This window comes from Nymphaea colorata, chromosome 7 (assembly GCF_008831285.2).
Source record: "Nymphaea colorata isolate Beijing-Zhang1983 chromosome 7, ASM883128v2, whole genome shotgun sequence".
NCBI lineage: Eukaryota > Viridiplantae > Streptophyta > Magnoliopsida > Nymphaeales > Nymphaeaceae > Nymphaea > Nymphaea colorata.
This window is the reverse complement of record NC_045144.1, coordinates 2,195,213-2,215,775: the sequence shown is the minus strand read 5'-3', so window position 1 is coordinate 2,215,775 and position 20,563 is coordinate 2,195,213. Positions and strand designations below refer to the sequence as shown.

The following is a 20,563-nucleotide window of genomic DNA, read 5'->3' as shown; positions in this document are numbered from 1 at the left end:
CTCCATTATTACTTTAACTCCTCATAAACATCCCATTGATGTCATTAGATGTATAATTAAGGTGCTCAGATAGAAGTATACAACAATACAAGGCTCAGCTATTGGAAAGGGTACACGCAGGTTGAGGGGCTTGACTATCATGAAAAGTTTGCCCCGGTTGCCGAGTTAACCACTATAAAAACTTTATTGGTGCTTGCTTCTATTCAAGGATGGTATCTACATCAAGTGGACGTCCACAATGCCTTCATCCATGGGCAACTTCATGAAAGAAATATATATGACGTTACCGCCTATACCTTTCAGTGAAGGGCAATATCCTAGAAATGCAGTTTGTCAGCTTCATATATCTTTGTATGGACTCAAACAGTCTCTGCACCACTGGTTTCACAAGCTCAGGGCAGCTTTTAATGATGCTTTGTACGGTCGGTTGCTGATTGTACATTATTCATGAAATGTTTAGGGAGTCAATTTATTGTGATACTTGTATATGTTGATGATATTATTATTGCAGGTAATGGTGAGCATGACATTGTCATAGCTCCATATAATCTATTTGGTTAATGTTCTTAGTCAATTTATGTAGTCACCATTTCTCCCACATTATCAAGTAGCACTTTGGGTATTAAGGTATTTGAAATCCTCAGTAGGAAAAGGAGTATTGGTTTCATCTTCAAGTGAGAGTCAGTTGAAGGCATATTGTGATTCCAATTTGGTTGGTCGTCCATCAAGTCAAAGTTTAGTTAGCGGTTATATTTTCTTTTTTTTTAGAAAAGTCATATTTCATGGAGGTCAAAGAAATAATCCACAATAGCTAGAGCTTCCGCAGAATATGGAGCCTTGACAACAACTAGTTACAACATTATCTAGCTAAAGGCACTGCTAACAGATTTGGAATTGTATTGTGTAGGGCCAATCAACTTAAATTGTGGTAATCAAGTAGTCTTACACATCTTATAAAATACAGTTTTTTATGAATTCTCAAAACATATAGAACTGAATTGCGATAGTAGATTCAATGAGGTATCATCCAGCCTCAACTTGTATTCACATGTTTACAACTTGTTGATATCTTGACAAAACCGTTGAGAAGAGATACATTGCAAAATATAATAGTTAAGTTGTGTGTTACAAATTTGCATAGACCAACTTGAGGGAGAGTATCTAATATTTATTGAAGATATGTGATTTAAAAATTTGAAGAGGATAACATCTTTGAGATCCTCTCCATATCTTGTGGATCTCATATTTTATTCGGTTGCCAATAATTTTAGATTTTCTATTGTAGCTTTTTCGTGTTGTGATTCTAAATCCCACATTTATGTTCTTGTAATCTCCTATATATGTACATGACTCTGTCCTGAATAGCAAGTATCAGATTATTGGTTTTCTTCCTCAATTTCTCTTAAGCATAGGCTCTATCTAGGCCCATTTACAAGAAACAGTAGTTTTCCAAATCTTTCTAGATGTCATTAATTTAGAATAGGAAATGATTCAATTGGTCCAGATCTAGAAAGAAGAATGGGTCTAGCATGCATAGTTAAAGAAGCTAGGCTGTTATTAACACCTATCTAATGAACTTTTTTTTTTTCTTTCCCACAATTTATGAACACCACTTGATCACTTCACCTTAGTTTACTTTTTTTTGTAAACTCATAGATAAGATTTCACAATATGTAATAGCATAGTTATCTTTCTGATGCCTATCCTCTTCAATTATATGAGAAGCATTCAAATTGGTAATCAAATCATGATTAATTTACAAAAAGAAAAAAAGGATAACCTCAATAGTTTAGTTGTTCACATATCAACTGCATTACAAAGAACGTAATGTTCCCCTTATGAACACCCTATAAGTTTTCTGGATGAGAACGACATAGTTTATTTAACAAATAGTAACATTTGAAGTCTATTATTTTATCTTATTTAAAGGAAAACCAAGGACATAAAAGCTCTGTTATTAATGATGCCTCAAAACTTGTTGGTCAAAATTGACTCCAAAAAACATGATTTTAGAGGATGATTTGTAACAAGAAAAATATATAATATAATCTATCTGGACCAGTTTGATGCCCAGCTATATGAACATGATCACTGCAAAGATTTGCTTCATGAGTATTCATCTTTGATACTCATTCAGCTTCTAGCTTGCTCAACGAAATGATCCAAGTTTGCAGTATATTGACTTCTAGCTACACTAACTTGCCTAAACCTATGCCTTTCGCATGGTTGTTATAGTGATAATCTTCTTCTTGTTTCCATTATCATCATAATCATTATTCATACAATAAGCTACTGAAATTTGTTTGTCATCTTGACCATCTAATCAACTCTAAAGAAATACAATTGTGCAACATGGCTATAAATTAATCAAAAATAATTCTTCTATCAGTTGAAACAACACACTTTCTTTTGTTACAATGTCGTTCCTATGCAAATTCCACTAGTGAAGATTTTTATGTAAGAGTTAATACTTGTTTGAATTTGAAACAAGAATATGATTAGCTAGATAGCGATAGAAATATGTTGCAAACAATTATATTTAGTTAAGATGCTAAATTTTTTTTGTAAAGAAGCTGCACGTCTACAACATCTAGCTGGTACATAGTGGAAAAAGGATAATATAGCTAACTTGAAAAAAAATATGAATGAAGCAAAGACAAATTAAGTAGTCATATATAGCCATATGTTATATCAAATTTGTGCAATAGAAAACAAGAACATCCAAACTTTTTGTGATCTCAAGCGTAACAACATTGAAATTTTAAGATTCAACATGCAAAAAATCGAAGAATAAAGTGTAAAATTATTTAATGTAAAATAAAAAAAGCCAAAGCCCCCAATTTTCCCTTCCCTTACCTCACCATCAAAGACTCAAAGATCCAAAGCCTCTCTCTCTCTCTCTTTTTGAATGCCCAGTAGGCCCATTTATAGTGCATCAGGCATCCATCTAAGACAAAGAGGGGGTGGAGGGGGAGAGAGAGGGGATGTGGCACTCTCCTAATGGCTGATAGTGAATCATCCAGCGTCTCTCACCCTAATTTGTCAGTAAGCCATTCATCCCCCTACCTCTATCCGGTGCCATCTGAGAAGGGTTTCACGATCTAAACCTTCGTCAACCACCATCTGTGTCGCTTTCTCTCCCCCTTTTCTTTTGAAGCAGTTCTCTTTCTCTCTAGTCTTTGAAAATGGGCACAGTGGTGGCCATATAACCATCTCAATACCCATCATATGTTGTAGTAGCCCAAATCGCCCAAAAAGAGATAAAATGGTTTCTACTTGTTGTTACCATGCATAGGATTCCATTGTTGAAATGGAACCCAAATCCAGAAAAATTGTCATCTCGTGGATTAAATTCATTGCTCTAATCATAAACATGAAAAAATATGTGATTTGAAATGCTTTGCAAGCATTTTCTCATCGATATTTGTCTTTGGATGAAGTCTGAACCGCATACATGTGGTGATTTCATATTTTTTCTTGTTGTTTGATATGTACTGGTGTTTCTAATACTCCTATTTTAGCCTTTATTCGAACTAGCCATTATGTATTGTCATCTTGATTCTATCTATTTTCAAGTCAAGTATCGGCCAACATACTAATTAATCAGCTTTGTTTTTGTACAAGGATGAAATAGCTTATTATCAAATCATAACCACAACTTTTAAAGAAGTTAAAAGGAAAAGCAAAGCTGCTGTTCTACTTAGTTTATTTTGTAGGCTTATATCTTTTCAAAGTGAAACATTTGTACGCTTGAATCGCATACTCATTTGACTGTAAGCATATTTATTCATTGTTGTATGCACCGTGCAAGGTAGTTTGGTGCCCGTACTTAACGCATTCTTGTTACCCAAAATAGGCCACTCAAATTTAGTAGGTTGCATGGGAAAATAAGTAGGTTTTTGTTCACCTTATTTTTCTTTTCTTCAATTTTAGACAGAACTACCGCTTCTAGTGAATTAACTGCAAAGTAAAGTCATCTTATGTGTAAGTCCAATTACATATGTAATTAGAAAAACATCATATCTGACATGCAATCAGCAAATTAGGTGTAAAACAGTAAATCACAAGCCTATAGTTCTAGAAAGCGAAGAATGTCTTTACTATGTTCTTGTCTTTACTATAGTTCTAGAAACATATTTCAATTTTGCTGTAACTTCTAGTAACTAAAAGCACAAGGGAAAACCAAAAGGAGAGAAAATAACCCGTCATAGGCATTACATTACCATCAATCTCATAAGATGCCAATCGTTTGATGTATTTGTCCCCAAAGATCTAATTGTAGCCGAATATTTTAGCCCAAATAATATGTAAAAATCTCATAACAAGAGTTCTGGTTTCAATTGGTAAAGTTAATATAAGCGCCTCCACTCGCATTGACACTGAATATTTTAGCCCAAGGAAGCAATTAAATGAGCTAAGGTACAAAAATTAGTAATTTGTAAACCACACCCTTCCCTTAAATCCGTAATAGTAGCACAGTACTTTCTACTTTCTATTGACAAGGTTTACCAATTTGACATGTAGGAATCATGTCTAGACTACAACAAGTAAACCTTTTATCCGAGTCACAGATTGAGCATTTTTAATGGGAAATTAAAGCATTTATAAGAGAACAATAAACTGTTTACATGACATGAATGATATACAGACAGTAGGTTCTCTTACTCTTTGGGTCTATGCAGGCAGTATGGTACAAATCAATGTACGTATTTGCATGAACAAAAATAGATGCCAGTCCAGGTGGTAGATGGGTTTGTGCACCCTTGAATAATACAAGCATCATGATGGATATGCAAGGCATGCATGAACCCATGTACCATATGAAATGTCACAACTATTAGTACCCGTGGAAGAGGAAGAACAGCTAGGACATCAATGAAGAAGTATGACGGTGAATATCGACTAGCTATAGCCTGTAAATCTTCAACCAGAACTCCTTGCCCAAACACTCGAGATGAAGGTGCGCTAAAGCTAGTCCAAAATTTGAAGAAATATGCAGCACATAAAAGATATCAGAGAAGGTGCACAGCACACAGGCTGCAAGTCCAACTTGCGGTTCACATCTTGGCAGTCTTTGTTTATGACTGCAATATAAAAGAACAAGGGGTCCAGACAGATTGCAAATAGACATGGTAGAACAAAAACCTTGTTCCACCTCTAAATAAATTTTCCCTGTAGATCAAATATTTTCTATCAGATTCTAATGTCTCAGTGGATAAATCACTTGGATAATGGAGATGAAAGGACTTCTGAAACATCCTTATGCCACCATATCCCCATCTATAACTTCGTTGAATACTGCTTGATACTGAACTTAACATTCTTCCAAATCTTCCAATATGTGGTTTCTCACCAGGATATGCCTTTTTCTGAATTAAAGATTGCTCTGAACCCAAATCTTGGAACATGATCAAAACACGGTTAGGCCAAGATCATGTTCCATTTGTATTTCCAGTAGAGGAGATAAAGATGAATTTAGTCCAAGGAAAACATAAATTGTTTCAGCAGACAGCTGGAACAAACAAGCACAAAAAGGTAAGGTATCAATGTGTTCCTCCCTAATGCAACTGCAAGTGATTACTCCATCAACTGCAACTAGACATTTTGAACATGCTATCCTCATGAGACCAAAAATACGACACAAATCTGCTAAAACAAAAAATAGTGGTGGAAGATCTTCTCAAGGCCAACATTGAAGTTTTGCCAGTTCAAAACTTTGTGTTGTCAGGAATCTGAAGCTGAAATGAGATTTTAGTTAGCACTGTGAAAAATAACAATCTTAACATATGATAAAATCCAGAAAACAGGCTGACAGCTTAGTTGAAGAATAACAAAATATGGAAAAGTAGTGCCTAATGACCAGAATGAAGCACAACCCAAGATCTGAGTGAAGCATAAAAGTCATGAACAAGAATTGACTGGCAAGGAACCGGCTGGGCAAGTGATTTCTAGAAAAAACTTCTGGCAAGCCAGTCTCATCTGACTCAAATATAGCCATTTCCTGGATCTAATGAGCACATATTTCTACTAGAGCACGGGAACGGAAAATAAAAGAAGGCATATTCTTGAGCAGCTGAGCCCCCACAAAAGCCAAGGCATGCTAGTATTCTGCATTTATACGCAGCATACTAGAGAAAGGGAACCAAAAATAAAAGATGCTTGAGCAGCTGAGCCCCACAAAAACCAAGGCAAGCTAGTACTCTGCATTTATACAATAGTCACAGAAAACACGTTTTTTTTTTTAAACGTGAAAAAACAAAATAAAATAAAACTAAAAAAACACATTTCTTTGAAAAAACGCGTTTTTAACACGTTTTTTCATTTTTTTTCACCTTTTTTTTTACTTTTTCTTTCACATTTTTCATTTTTCCAGTTTTTTTAATGCCAAACAGTTTTTTTCATTTTATATTTTTTATTTGTTGCAAATCTACTTATTTTTTTATGTTTGTGTTATTAGTTTCTCACTTATTTGTTTTTTCCTCCATTTTTAGTTTTTTAAAATTTTTAAAAGATTGCCGTATTTTTCTCATATTTTTCCTATTTTTTCAAGCTCGACGTATTATACCCGATAAAAACCTCACCGTTTAAAACTCCAAGACATTATTCGTGACTATGATTTATACACAACATATTTGACCCCTGGATGTTTGATCTGAAACCCAACATGTACCCATAACAGTAACCTTATTGACATCATATACAGGTCAAGATCCAAATGACACAGTAGTGTGCACCTTAAGTATGAACATCCATGGCTCCGTCTGATAGCAGAGGTCATAGCGCCCCAAGCTATATATATCATGGTAACCTGGGAGAAATTTTCTTGGTTTTAGTTTGGATCTAAGTTTTGGATTTGTTCACCTACACCAGATTGTATTAAATCCAACAATTTGAGACCACCTAATTTACGCCTTGACAGGATATATCATATAATTCCATAGTTTACTCATACCCAACCCGAACACACCAAATCAAGTTTGGACTGGAGATATGTAATGATTGATTTAGATGACACGTACATTATGCTTAAGCCTTTCTTTGTAATGTGAACAATATCAAATCTGGCAATATGTGATGTGTTATGTGCATGATGTACATTACTCTTAACAGTTTAAGCCTTTCCTGACAACCTAATTTACGCCTTATCCAAGCATGAGTGCATCAGCAAGAATGTCTGAATTTCAAATTGAATACATGATGAACCAGGCAGAACTAATTAACTAAAATGAAAATGAAAGTCATATCGATAAAAAAAAAAAGCTCCAAAATTAGAAGTATACAAGAACAGGCTGGCAGAAATTATATATAAGAAAATAATATATGCAATAGTCACAGACGAATATGAGACATAAAATGGTATGTCATTTAAAGATAAAAACCATTACAAAGGTACCTTGGGCATGCTCATAAAAATAAGAAGGAACCTCACATATTTCTCCTCCTAGAAATTCATCTCTGTTTACTGCACCTAGAACTTCAATTGGCAAGAGCAGGCATTCCACGATCACAAGGTCGCATGATTTTTAGAGGTACCACCCAGCTAGAGTTTCTTTCCTTTTCCTGCTCCTGCAGTTGGAACATTAAACACAACCTTGAACTATGATATGAAAGGGTATCATTCTCTAGACACCTTTGTTTGGACATGGCACACCTAAATTTTGGGCATGGAGTACAAAGATGTTGGTCACTCTTAGATTTCATAAATACTGTGACTTGCATGATCATGCCAAGCTTTTTGTCGTAAAGAAAACAAAAATGTTCTCATTCCCACATTTTATGCTTAACAATGCGGTTGTTGATGCATGGGATGACAAAAATGTAACGCCCCTATTTTACTTACAGCATGTAGAACCAGTAAAAGATAAGAGAATTTGGAGTATTAACAAAAACGAAGGTTCTTCTATTCATTTCCAATCTCTTTTTTCTTTTTTACATTGGAAATTTGGTTAGCAAAGCGTAATACATTCCGGAGAACCAATGTCCAAAAGATGACATGATCTAGATCATCACTTCTGGATTTAATCCACAATGTCAACTCTGGAATATAATAAGTACAAGGTGAGAACTGTAAAATTCCCTCAATACAACCACCAATAAAGTAGTAAATCAAGTTAGCATAAATGGAGAATTTTGCAAGAATGCTCACCCTAATAGGGTACTAAGCATTGTTAATGGAAACATTGCAAATACATCCATTAAATCGGAACAATTGATAACCATAGGTACATACAATTTAAACTTTCTTTTCCTGTAAGGAGAGATCCTCGAGTTAATATCATACTAACTTGCATTCAATATTGTGAGATCTAAAGGAGATGCCTCACTCTCCAAAGTATACAACGATAGTCCCCGAACCCTTGTATACATGATACACTTACAAGTAGGCCAAAGAACCATTCTTGGTTCAAGTGCTTAAAACGTTAGGGTGTGCAAATAAAATGATAATCATCATAAAACTTTAAGAAATCATAACGTACCCAAGGATACAAGTTTTTTATCAAAGTAAACAACAACTTCAACCCTTCATCTCTAGAAAGTTGGGAATGTAGTGACAGACTGATTTTGTGCTTAAATATCTTTGTACATAAACATTCGGCTTATATAATATATGGGTTTTTGGGTCACTATATATGCTGAGTTTATAAATCACCATTTATTTACCAAAAACATATCAAAGATAAGAAATGTATTTAACCAAAGATCATATTTTTGAGTTAGTCATTTCGCATTAGTTCAAAACTCATCATCTAACTCTTCTAAAGCATAATCTATACACCAAGCATAAAAAGGCTTTAGAAAAGTCCAACTTTCTAGAATGTCATTTATTTGAATAGAGTCAAACGACAAATTTTCATCTAAAAATCCCTTAGTGCCTGTTTATCCCTGCTCTGTCACACGGTCGACAAAAGTCTGTGCTCTCAAGGACGAAGAGTGCGGACTTTTGTCCACGAAAAATAATGGAGCTCCGACTTTGTCCGTGGATAGAAAACTTTCACCGCACCACTTCACTGCGACATCCACATGAATTGCGGCATCCACAGCAGTTTCATCTCTCTCACCGCCATACTAGAGCGAGCAGCTCGCCCTCCCACCGCAGCCTCCTCCTCATCGGGTTCACTCGGCTCAATGTTTGAAGCGTGTTCTCCTCAGCAGGTTCACAAAGCTCAATCTTTTGGTATTCATATTTTCTTGCTTGAAGTTAATGTATAGAACTTGAAAACGATAAAACGTTTAAAACTTTGGAATTAGTTTATACTTGAGAATCAAGTGTCTGATCCTTGAAAACATTCCACCGCCTTAGCAGCCAAGGAAGAACATTCTAGCAATATGCTACCAAGTGAGAAACGTTTTCTCCAAAGAAATGGTACAACACATAAATCAGGCGACTTCTTGCTTCAGTCATTAGCATTTAATAGATAGTACCCCTTAAAACATATGTCGTTTCTAGGATCGTATGCAGCATTCAGTTTCAAATATTTTGTGTTTATGGACCTGTGATTTATGCATCTCCAGGCAACTTATGCAAGCAATAGAATAGTTTTTCATGTTTAAATCACTTTTTTCATATCCAGTGTTTTCCCTTTTATGAAATTCTCATGCATTATTTCTACAGAGTCTTCTGTCAATGGCTTATAGTTAACAAGGAAACGTGTCTCGACATATTCCTCGTATTCAGGAGTTTGGATCAAACGTGGTTGAATTGATGGCCAGGTTACTATGTATGAGGCCAATTTTTTATTTTTAATTTACCGTGTAGGAGGCCGATCTTAGCAACGACGGATTTTTTTGTTTTTTTTTGGTCCATGGACTTTAATCCAATTCCATCACGCGGGGGACAATATTTCAAGGACTTTAATCTTTGCCCATCATACGCTAGACAAAAATCTCGTCTATGAACAATTATCTCTTGGTAATTAATCCATGGATTAAAATCCATAGATTTTTATCCATGAACTTTTGTCTGGGGTCATCAAACAGGCCCTTGAGAGTTTTCTAAAGTTCCTTTATTAAACAAGGTCAATTGTGACAGAAATGATCTTAGCAGAAATTTTGGTAGAATTAAAATTAACTCATCTTACGATCGCTTGACTTCAAAGACATCTAATAAAGCCGCAACACTTGCGACTTCCCAAGCCACTAAATCAAATACATCCAAAAAAAAAATTGCATTTATGGGCACTTTTTTTCTGACCCTCATGACATGAACGTGATTTGTTGTTTGGAAACATAAAAAATTCAAATATAGACACTCAAGGAGGAGAGACTTTATGCCATTGTATTTTGAACACTCCCAAGGTTTAGTTTACTTGAGAAATAGATTTCGAATCGGTTCTTAGGATTCCAAACAAAAGGTTCAGATCAGTACGGCTATTCCCGTGAAGCAAACACCAGCAAGATTGTAGCGAACTCTAGATAATAGTTCCTCTACAGATGGCGTGCCTGCACGAACTAACCAAATACTGTTGAGTGCACACAATTCATAAGCAGTCGACACTTGGTGATGCACAAGAAGCATCCGTGTCAGTTGCCCATGCTCAGACAATAACAAGAACACACTATGATTATCTCCACCAAAATGATTGGTACTCAGCAGCAGTCACCAGCCAAAAAGCGCACATATTACATTAGCACACAAAAACAGCAACAGAGAAAGAAAGAGAGAGAGAGAGAGAGAGATGATGAACGACGCTCAAGTGCTCAGGAGGCTTTTTTCTCATCCAGTTCAGGTTCATAGAGCGTACCGAACAGCCTATCCATGAAGATGGTGTAGTGACCGTAGTTATGTCTGTATGTGGTGTGATGAATCGTATGATATCCAGCACCCATGACAGGCCACACTTTCCCATGAATACAGTCATGAATGTTAGCCGTCCACACTGCCTCACAGAAGAGGAGAAGCACGTGCGTAAAGAAATGCGTTGGCACAAGGAAGAGGGCAAAAACATGGGGGATCGCCTGCAGTATGCCATCTATAGGATGGAATGCCAATCCTGCAACCAAATTTTTAAGAAAACCATGACAGAACAAATGAATCGATCACATGCTCCAATGTTATTGCAGTTGTTCAGCAAGGAAAAAAAAAGTGCCTAAGATAATACAAAGAGATATATTTCTTAATACATAAATGGTGCATTTTCCCAAGCCAAAAAAATGTTGAAAAGCAAGATAAGATTTGTATGGACTGCAACAATAGTATAACAGGAAAACTAGAACCAGATCAATTAATTACTTGGTTATTAGTCATTAACGTGCTCAAACATGAGAATCTCGTTGAACAACATTTTTATCAAGACTGCCTTATGATTGACGATGGTTCTGTCAATGGCTTCTGATACAGGTTGACATTTGAGAATCCTTGAAAAGGAACTTCATGCTTGTCTTTTCATTTGGTATGTGACGGATGGCCACTGACCAAGCGAATGCACTGCTGCCTCAGATCGCTTCTCTGTTCTCATCCATGGGACCTGATGAAATTCTTTCAACTATAAAGTCCTCAGTGAAGAAGATCGCAATTCTCTTTCTTTTTGTTGCTTGAACATAGGTAGACCACTAACACTTTCCAATTATTTTTACCTCCATTAGCGTTTACATCTAAACCTGATCCGCAGCTTCTCACTGAACCCATTGCCTATGACTTTGTCTAAAATTTATTCTCAGACCATGTGAAAAAAAATGTTATAAATGTGAACTGCAGAAAATTCTCTAGTTGTTACTAGTATGAAGAAGGAAGAAGTTGACATCTTATGAAATCTGATCAAGTGTAAATGAAGATAAGGCAAGCCAGGAGGTTTGAAAGTGAAGAACCTTTATATGCTTGCAGAGCACTATCACCTGCAAGTATTATTACGGATTAGAGTATTATATTAAAAATTCTTTTGTCTATGAACCATACCATTGAAGATGCATTGCATCTTTCTAAAGCCAAGGCAAGCAAGGGGCAATACCTTATGAAGTGGTAAACTAGAGTAACGCTTAGATAGCAAGATTAGGCCTGGTTTACCAACCAGACCATTACCCTACGCAAAAATCATTTTTCTTTAGCAAGAAAGATCTCAAACATGACAAAGGATGCTACAGAACCTACTAAAAATGAACAATCAAGAGGTGAATATATCATGTTTGGAACTAGGATCAGACCTGGGGAGTATTATTAGACAGTTTTTCTTTGTGCTGCTCAAGAGTAAAGAGATGATTCCACAAAGAATGATGGTTGTCATTCTTGTAGTGGTCAGGATCAAGTACACATATAGTTTTTCATTCTATAAATACATCCAAACATCTTTGAACTTTACAGCTTACACTTATAAAAACTGCATAATTCTTCCAACAAAGCTGTGGACTAACAGTGATTATCAGATCATCCACATAGTTTTAGTCATATACCTTCTATGTCTGATGGAAAAAAAAAAGAATTACTTCAATAGAATGGCGTTCCCTCTCCTACTGCATTGAAGAAACTACAGGATCCAGGTTCACGAAGCTAAAACCTGCACGTAGAGCTATTTAGCCTACATATGCACCTATTGAAATAGCAGTACTTGTACTTATTTTGAATCTACTTTTTTCAAAGCAGACATCACGTCCAACTAATGGCTAACTAAATATTGATGCAATGAAAAATGCAACTCTCACCCTTCCACTTTCAGTTAACGACTGTTCTATATGTATAGTCTTTTGAAATGAGTCTAACATTGTAAATTTTATACTTCATCAGATTTGTACCTCATCTTGTATCTCCAGATGGCTTTTCCAAGCACCAGCAGTACTCAGTACTTCATGCTTCACTTTACTTTATTTGTGTCCTAAACCATGTAAAGGAATCCTACTTAATACAATGTTGCACTGAAATCCATGTGGAAGACAGTTTTTTAGGTTATTCAGCAACTTTTGGTATGGATCACACATGTTATATTGAATTGATTTTGGCGCCTGCATGTCCCTACTGAGATATTCTGACAAGTGGAACAATGTTCAACTCTGTGTTTTGTATTCCATTATTAGATTTCTTACTTTTCCGGCAATAGTTGATGTTCTTATTTTCATGAAGTTCTTTTGTATGAGAAAGAATTCATGCTCATGCTTTTTTGGTTTTGGAGATAAACAAGCTGGGGACCTGTTCTGAAGTTTCAATCAACCTTCGACTTCCTGTGAGCTTTTGAGATTGTCACCTAACTCTCACCACTGATTATGACGTGTTCATTTATAAGGCTTCTATTGTACGAGCAAAAAGAAATACGAACACTAGTAAGGCAAATTCAAGGCCCGGTAAACCTTTTTTGCATAAATAGCTTCTGACAACTTTATTAGACCTGTAAATGGTAATTTCTAGTCTAGAACCATGTTAAAAGGGTACTTGTGGTGGACACCTAGCACCAGAAAGAAATGGTTCTCACACAAATCAAGACACTCCATGAAAAAAAAAAAAAATCAAAACAGTGCTCGATACAGTCTTGTTGATGTTTCATATGATATCATCTGTTACAAGATTCTGGTTACTTACTTTGTGTTTATCTTCCTTTCAAAGTTAATTATCAGTTACATTTTATATTGAACTTCAACTAATTATAAAGATTTATTCAAGATTTCACTTATAGTATGAAACTTATATGAATACTGTGTCACTTATAGTTTATATGTGTGTGCGTGTGGCCATGTCCTGGCATCGTAGTTTTCGAGAAATTCTATGTTATATGAAGCATGTCGTTTCATATCTGCATCCACATGGCATAGCTCTTGACTACTTGATTGTTGATTACAATACACAAATTTTGTGGTACTTAAGCATCAGTGGTAAAGCTAATTGAAACTGATCAATGCCATTTATCTAATGTGAGCTCTATAGATTCTTGCCCTATGATAAATATCTTTTCCTGTAGAAACATTAATTTACCAGCAAGAAAGTCACAGCTAGCATAGAAGTTCAACCAAAACCAAGGTTAATGAAGCACCATATCATTTGCTAAAAATGAGACACCTGCTAGCATATTGATGGTGTATCACTTCTATAGTCTTTTAAGTTTTAAGTAATAAGCAAAACATCTGTGCATGTACATATGATATAGTCATCAGTATTTCCTTTCTATTCTAGGTTTTCATACAAGATCAAGAAAATATGCAAGAGAAATTGTGCAGGTACATTGTACATAACAAGCCATAATAATATTTATGAGTAAACTCTGAAATGGCAGTGATAACAGAAGTCTGAAAGAAAGCCAGCAAAAGTGCATATTGGATAGCCTAGAACATGATTGACTAGAACAATTCTTCTCAACCTGATAAAACTTTGCGCTCCATTTTCCTCGAACATATTCTCTGCTACAGTTGGGCAATGTTTGCCCTTTTTTTCGTACAAAGGAAGAGCAGAAACAACAGATTGCTCAACACACTTTTATCAAAACAAACTCAGCAATCAAAACTGATATAGTTTTTGGCAAAAGCAGGTTAAGGATTTAAACGGGCTAATCTAGGGAATGGATTGAAGAGATTTTGGAAGTTGCTCCCTCTCATTCACCTACTTTACCTGCAAATGGGGAAAGTGTGTTCTGCTTGTTGTAGATGTGATGAGTTGCATGTAAATACTTGTACAGAGGCTTTATGTCATGCAGTTCCCTGTGCATCCAGTAAATGCCGAACTCCACAAAAACCAGATAAATAGTCAAGTAGAAAATGTACATAGGCCAACCAATTTCATCTATTCCTGAAAAGCACTTAGTCCAGCCATGTTCAATCAGGTACTCCGAAAACGTGGGTAAGGCAGTGTACAACGGCATAGCCTTCATAGTGACCCATATTTGCTTTAAAACGGATTCTTGTGTGGGCATTGAACCTGTGGAAATGTGATAAGGAACCCCATAAATCATCTGAAAAGACATATTTTTAAAAAAGCCCGTATCCAGCATGTAACTAAATGTCCTATGTGAAAATCAATAAAAAGCTTAGTCAGGAACTTCAGCTAAAAGAAGATTTCGCAATATAAGAATGCTTTAGGATATTCCTTTTAGGATCTATAATCTCCAACAAAAACATGCAGAAAAATGACATTGCATCACTCCCCAATTATACCTAACTTAACCCTTAGATTCTATATTTCAAAAAATAAAGAAAGACAAAAGAGAAATGGTGAACAACTAGAGCAACTACTTCCCTATGTACTCATGGAAAAGGTTAAGATGTGAGACCCTAAATTGCTTTCAAAGATCCATCCCACGCAGTCTTCCTTTTATTTTCAATAGTCCCAAAAGGAAGCATACAAATCTAAGATGGAATAACAGCATAAGCTTAGCCCTTAACCACCTAATGCATGTATATTTCCACCGAAAGGACTCACAAACACACACACACACACACACACACAGAGAGAGAGAGAGAGAGAGAGAGAGAGAGAGAGAGAGAGAATACATTACAGGACAAACAATATTGAATTTGTGCATCAGAATTCTGTTATCAAGACTTAGGGATAAGATCCAAAGCTTTTCATCCGAGTTATGAGCGAAAGGTCAGAGGAAGACACCAAATTTGAGATAAGTAATTTAACCCGCAAATCTCCAGGACAAAAAGGTCGCCGAAAAGATAGAACCCTTCTTAGACAGAAATAACCATCGTACCGTTCAGAAAAGGTAAAACCTCTAGACAAAGCAGAAATAGGGGGAGGAGAGTGAGACAGCAAAAAGCAGTAGGGAGCAGAAACTCTAAGAGAGAGAAGGAAGAAATGGGAACACACACAGAGAGTTCCCCTCCCTCTCAGCAGTCAGAGGGACGCATGCACAACAGGGAAAAAAAAAAAAGTAAGAGACAAATCTCGATACCGAGAAACTGACTGATTGATCAGAAGCGAGAGACGGAGAGAGAGAGAGAGTACCATCGGGGAAGTAGACGTGGCGCTTCAAGTAGTAGATGTAGATGCTCCAAAGACCGCCGGAGATCAAATACAGGAGAACACCGGCAATGTAGTTCCGGAGCCACCCCTGAGCGACATGAGGGAGACCCCTCCACGCGTCTCCTGGAAGGAGCGTCCCCAGCACAATGTCGTTGTACCAATCGGTCTCCGCCACAAACTTGCTCAGATAAGCCTTCTCCATTCCCTCTCTCCCTTTCCCGCCGGGCGCTTCAAATTCCGGCTAGATTCTTCGTCGCAACACAAGAAGAAAACAAGGGAAAGAAAGCTAGCGCAGCACGATGCCAGGGGAACGCGAGGGAGTCAGAAAAAGGAAGAGCAGAGGGACAAGGACACGGAGGGAGAGGGGAAGCCTCAGAAAGAGATCCCACTTGTACGAAGGCAGTCTTCCTGCCAGCGTGGTCCCCCCGTGGCTATATTCTCCCCCGGTACTAGAATAACGATTCAACGTCCGTGTTACATCCTATTTATTTAAGCATGAAGCCCGCGTTCCTGTACGTCGTTGCTCTGCCAGACCAGAGAATCTTGGAAGGGAGATTTCAGGTTGGCTTGCTTTCCGGTTGACACGTCGACAAAAATGGCTCCATCCCATTCCAGTCCAGGGGTTCATTTAGGAGGGCAGGACCTCCGAAACTAAGGCTGCACAACTCGAGTCGTTTATAAATATAAATAAATCGGTTCAATTGAACAAGTCGAGTTCCAGTTTCATTTAGTGTTGTTGAGTCAAGCTAGAGTTTGTTTTGTTGAGTTTGATTAAGTCGAATTGAGTTTGAACTTCGAGCTAGACTTGATTTTACGAGGAATTTTTTTAAGTTTTTTTAGTCTTTCATTTAACCTCTAAAAACATTTTAGTCCTTTTCAATCCATAACGCGTGACACATGATCCCTCCATTGCGGGCGAATGGTAACGTATAACCTTCTCCAGGTGAATATTTAGAGTATAATGAATTATGTGAACTGATGATGAGTTGATGGTTTATATGGTAAAACATATAAAATTGCATTTTCGCCGTGTCAAGTTAATTAGTGAACGAATGAACATCTAAGTTAAGGGTGGAGTTAAAGAATTTTAATGAAAAAAATCGAATTATAGTTTCAAATTTTTTTTAAAATTTATATGTAAATTTAAAAAAAAAAAAATTGAAGGGAGGTTGGAGCCCTTACGGGCCACGGGGCTCTACCAGTCCAAGGTAAATGCATGGCTATGTTGTGATAATGAGTGCATGTACTTATCTATTTTATAGTGGGCAACAACTTTATTGACTGGAGTTTTTATCATTCAATTAAAACAAAGGAAAAAAATATTGTTGACATCAAAAGCAAGTGCATATGTAACATGGGCTTGGTGTAGTTTACTTGAAGCCCTTGAAAAAAAGGAAGATCTATATGAATAAACTTATATGTTGTTGGGGAGTTTTCGCTTTGAGATTCTTCATTATGCCATAGTATAAGTCCACCACCCCCATTTTATGTTAAATTTGGGTGCTTTAAGTAGGAATGTCAATAGTTCGGGTTTGAATCAGATATATTCTTAATTATATCAATTTGTTTGGATATTCATATATTTGGATTCAAATAAAAATAAAAACAAAAGTCATGGAACCTGAAATGCAATTTTACAATCTCAATCCAATGAGAACCTGATTTTTACATCCATATCTGAATCTAAATCCATATTTTAAACCAAATCTGTTCAATTTTCAAAAAGCAAGAGCAGGATATTTGTTTAAAAATAAATAAGATATAAACCCGTATTTGAATCCAAATTGGATATTTATGTATATTTGAATCCAAAACTGAATCCAATCATATGTTATTTCTTATATCGACATTTGATTCAATTTTTAATTTGATATTAAAAACTTTTTTCATACCTGATTATTTCGAAAGAATTCAGTTAAATATTTTATCGAAATCGGATATATTGACATCTCTAACTCTATTTCTTTGAACATTCAATCAAAACAGTAGATCAAGAACATATTTTGGGTTTGACTTTTGCGTGCTAAGGATTACTCTGTCCGATAAGCGGTATAGCCAGAGGACAATTTTAAAAAATTCTTATGCTTTGATGGGCATAGGTATACTTAAATTAACAGCAAATGCACCCAAACGACAATATGAACAATTAAAAAGCTGGTGTGAGCAACTGGCTCCAGTTTTGCGCCTGCTATATTTTAGGCTTTCAGTGGTAACCGAAAAAGTGCATTTTATATGATTGTAGACATCTATTGTACGTAAACAATTATAATTTTTTAAGCAGAGCAGTTGTACACATTGCTCCAATGAGTACGTAATTGGTCGTCCTCACATTCGCTATCCATCCATTGTGTGCATTTGGAATAGTACCATGACATTATAAATGGTTGACAACGAGCGTGTTTCGAAGAGAATTTATTGAGTCGGAGACTCTGTTCTACATATCTCAAACCCGTGACTTAGAACTTAATTTTTACAGAATTAGTAAAGCAAAATGCATCCATAGATCTCAATATACAAAAAAAATCTGAAAAGCAGAAAAAGATTCTTTAATTTGATTGATTTCATATCTTTAATTATATCAAGTATGTGTGTACATGCAACATGCGCCAACTTATATTATGTGAAGCAGCTCTTACTGTTTTCTTTTTTTCAGCAAAGAAATTTGATTGCGCAGACTTTGGTGAACCACAATACTATAATGAGGGGTGAAGTGAAGAATTTTTTTAAGGACGGGCCAAACGGTCCAACGAACTTATCCGAATAAAGTCAAACTAAATCTGAATCCAAAAAATACATTACCCAACTAAAAAATTTTAATTTTTTAATATAATTTTTTTTTTCTATTGGTTGGGATGAGGCGGCCCCCCTCCCTCCACCCTGACTATAACAAGCCCGTCCAAAGAGGTACCTTCCTCCAGGCCTTTCACTTTTTAGATATAAATATTTTCTAAATGAAGCCCAAAAACTATATTATATTTTTTAGAAGGTTTAATTCATTAATGTATATTGTGAGTACTTATTTTTTGACTTTCATACACGTAAGTGAGCATATGCAGGGGTGCATTGGCTATTATGCCTATAACACCCACGGGCGTGTAACCTCACGTCCGGAAAAAAGTGAGCCGGAATTGAGGCATTTTAAAAAATCTCTATGAAGAAATATAGATCTTAAATTTTTAACATTTTTATAGTTTCCTTGTCATCTTCGGAAAAATCTCTCTGTTTTTACTGATATTTTGGTCATTTCTCACCAGGTTCGTGGTGTCCCGCAAGGGCGGGTCCCCTTTGTTGCCTGTCAACAGAGGAAGGGACATACAAGTTTTATTTTATTCCCTCCATTTTATTTTATCCTTCTGCAATAAGCCTTTGTCTTGCATCTTTCAATTTTATCATATGTTTGCTTATCTAATTTTAAAACCCAATTTGCAGTCAATAACACAAAACACATTCTTAACGTCCACAAGTGTATTAATAAAACGCAGTTATTTGTCTAACCTCATCATATATATGTCATACTGGTGCATGAATTTTCATGCACGCGTGTATGGTTAATGACTAAAATAATTTTAATTCATACCAAAAAAGCCTTTTCATAAAGAAAAAATGAAAAAAAAAAAAAAAAAACTATGAAAGACATTTGTTGAACAAATGACCAAAATGCCATTCCTTTCTTTACTGCTTACTGTTGTGCGCCTCTTAGTATTTGAAGGTTAGATAAGCCTTGGGTACTATTACCCTCTTGAGATCGGGTGATCATAACTGGTTCTAAGAGGTGCCAAACTTAGTAAAGTAGCTGACAGCCGAGCAGAATTTGGACTTGGGTTTAATGTTTGAAGAATGGTCACATGATGAGGAGTTTGATTCTCTATTTGCATCTTGGGACTAATTCGGTAAATTTTAGCTTGTTGATAAAAAGCAATTGGAATTAAACTCACTTTTGACTAAAAAATCTCCTTAGATTGGGATTGAGTTTATGAGAAAGGGAACAACATGGGTGCAATCACAATCTTATTGTTGCTAGTATTTAGGCACTTTTAACCCCTATGTTTGCTGCTATATCTAGGGTTGTATAATGAGTCGAGGTAACTCAAGTATGGCTCAAACTGACTCGGTACTTAAGATCAACTCGAGCTTGACTCATTCGTAAATGAGTCGAGTTAAAGCTTAATTGAGAATTTGAGCTTACATATGAGTGGAGTTTATGTCACTTAAACTCGGGTAAGCTCATTTAATCCAGGGTTTTTTCTTTTCTTTTTTTCACAATTTCCAAACTTAAAACAAAAGAAAGAGATAAAAGAAAATTGGGGAGTTAGTAAATGAGTTTAAACGAGTCGAGCTTGAGCTACTGTTATACAGCCTGACTCTAGCTCGAGGCGAGTTTAAACCGAGCAATATATGAGTTGAGTCGAGCTGACCGAGCTCGTCTCGACTTGTGAACAGCCCTAGCTATATCCAGGAAAAGATATCTTTAGAACTTGAAGTTAAGCTTGTACTCCCTCTATGGCAGCAATTTAGAATAGGTAATACATCCAAATACTTTAAGCATATCCTACTTTGGGTTTCTCTTGGTGGACTCTTAAGTTACAATGCACTTGAATAAAAGGCAACCTATTTAACGAATGGACTGAAGTCCTAAATGTATAAGACCAAGCTCTGTGGCACACTGGTTTGCTTCATAAGAGCTAG

At 36.1% G+C, this 20,563-nt stretch overlaps 1 protein-coding gene across 1 annotated transcript; it reads right to left on the bottom strand.

Annotated features, from left to right (window-relative positions):
• Positions 1 to 10,543: 10,543 nt before the first annotated feature.
• On the bottom strand, positions 10,544 to 16,277 carry LOC116257915 (delta(7)-sterol-C5(6)-desaturase 1-like). Its single transcript, XM_031634939.2, has 3 exons — positions 15,860 to 16,277; positions 14,522 to 14,827; positions 10,544 to 10,991 (listed from the first exon to the last, which is right to left on the bottom strand). Exons 1-3 carry the CDS (start codon positions 16,077 to 16,079, stop codon positions 10,699 to 10,701), a joined length of 819 nt encoding a protein of 272 aa, XP_031490799.1. The 5' UTR covers positions 16,080 to 16,277; the 3' UTR covers positions 10,544 to 10,698.
• Between the last annotated feature and the right edge of the window lie 4,286 nt (positions 16,278 to 20,563).

Coding starts and splice junctions, on each gene's coding strand:
- LOC116257915 (XM_031634939.2), bottom strand. CDS start 16,079: ATGGAGAAGGCTTATCTGAGCAAGTTTGTGGCGGAGACCGATTGGTAC. Junction 14,828..15,859: donor CCACGTCTACTTCCCCGATG/GTACTCTCTCTC, acceptor ACATTTCCACAG/GTTCAATGCCCACACAAGAA. Junction 10,992..14,521: donor CACACTTTCCCCATTTGCAG/GTAAAGTAGGTG, acceptor ATTTGGTTGCAG/GATTGGCATTCCATCCTATA.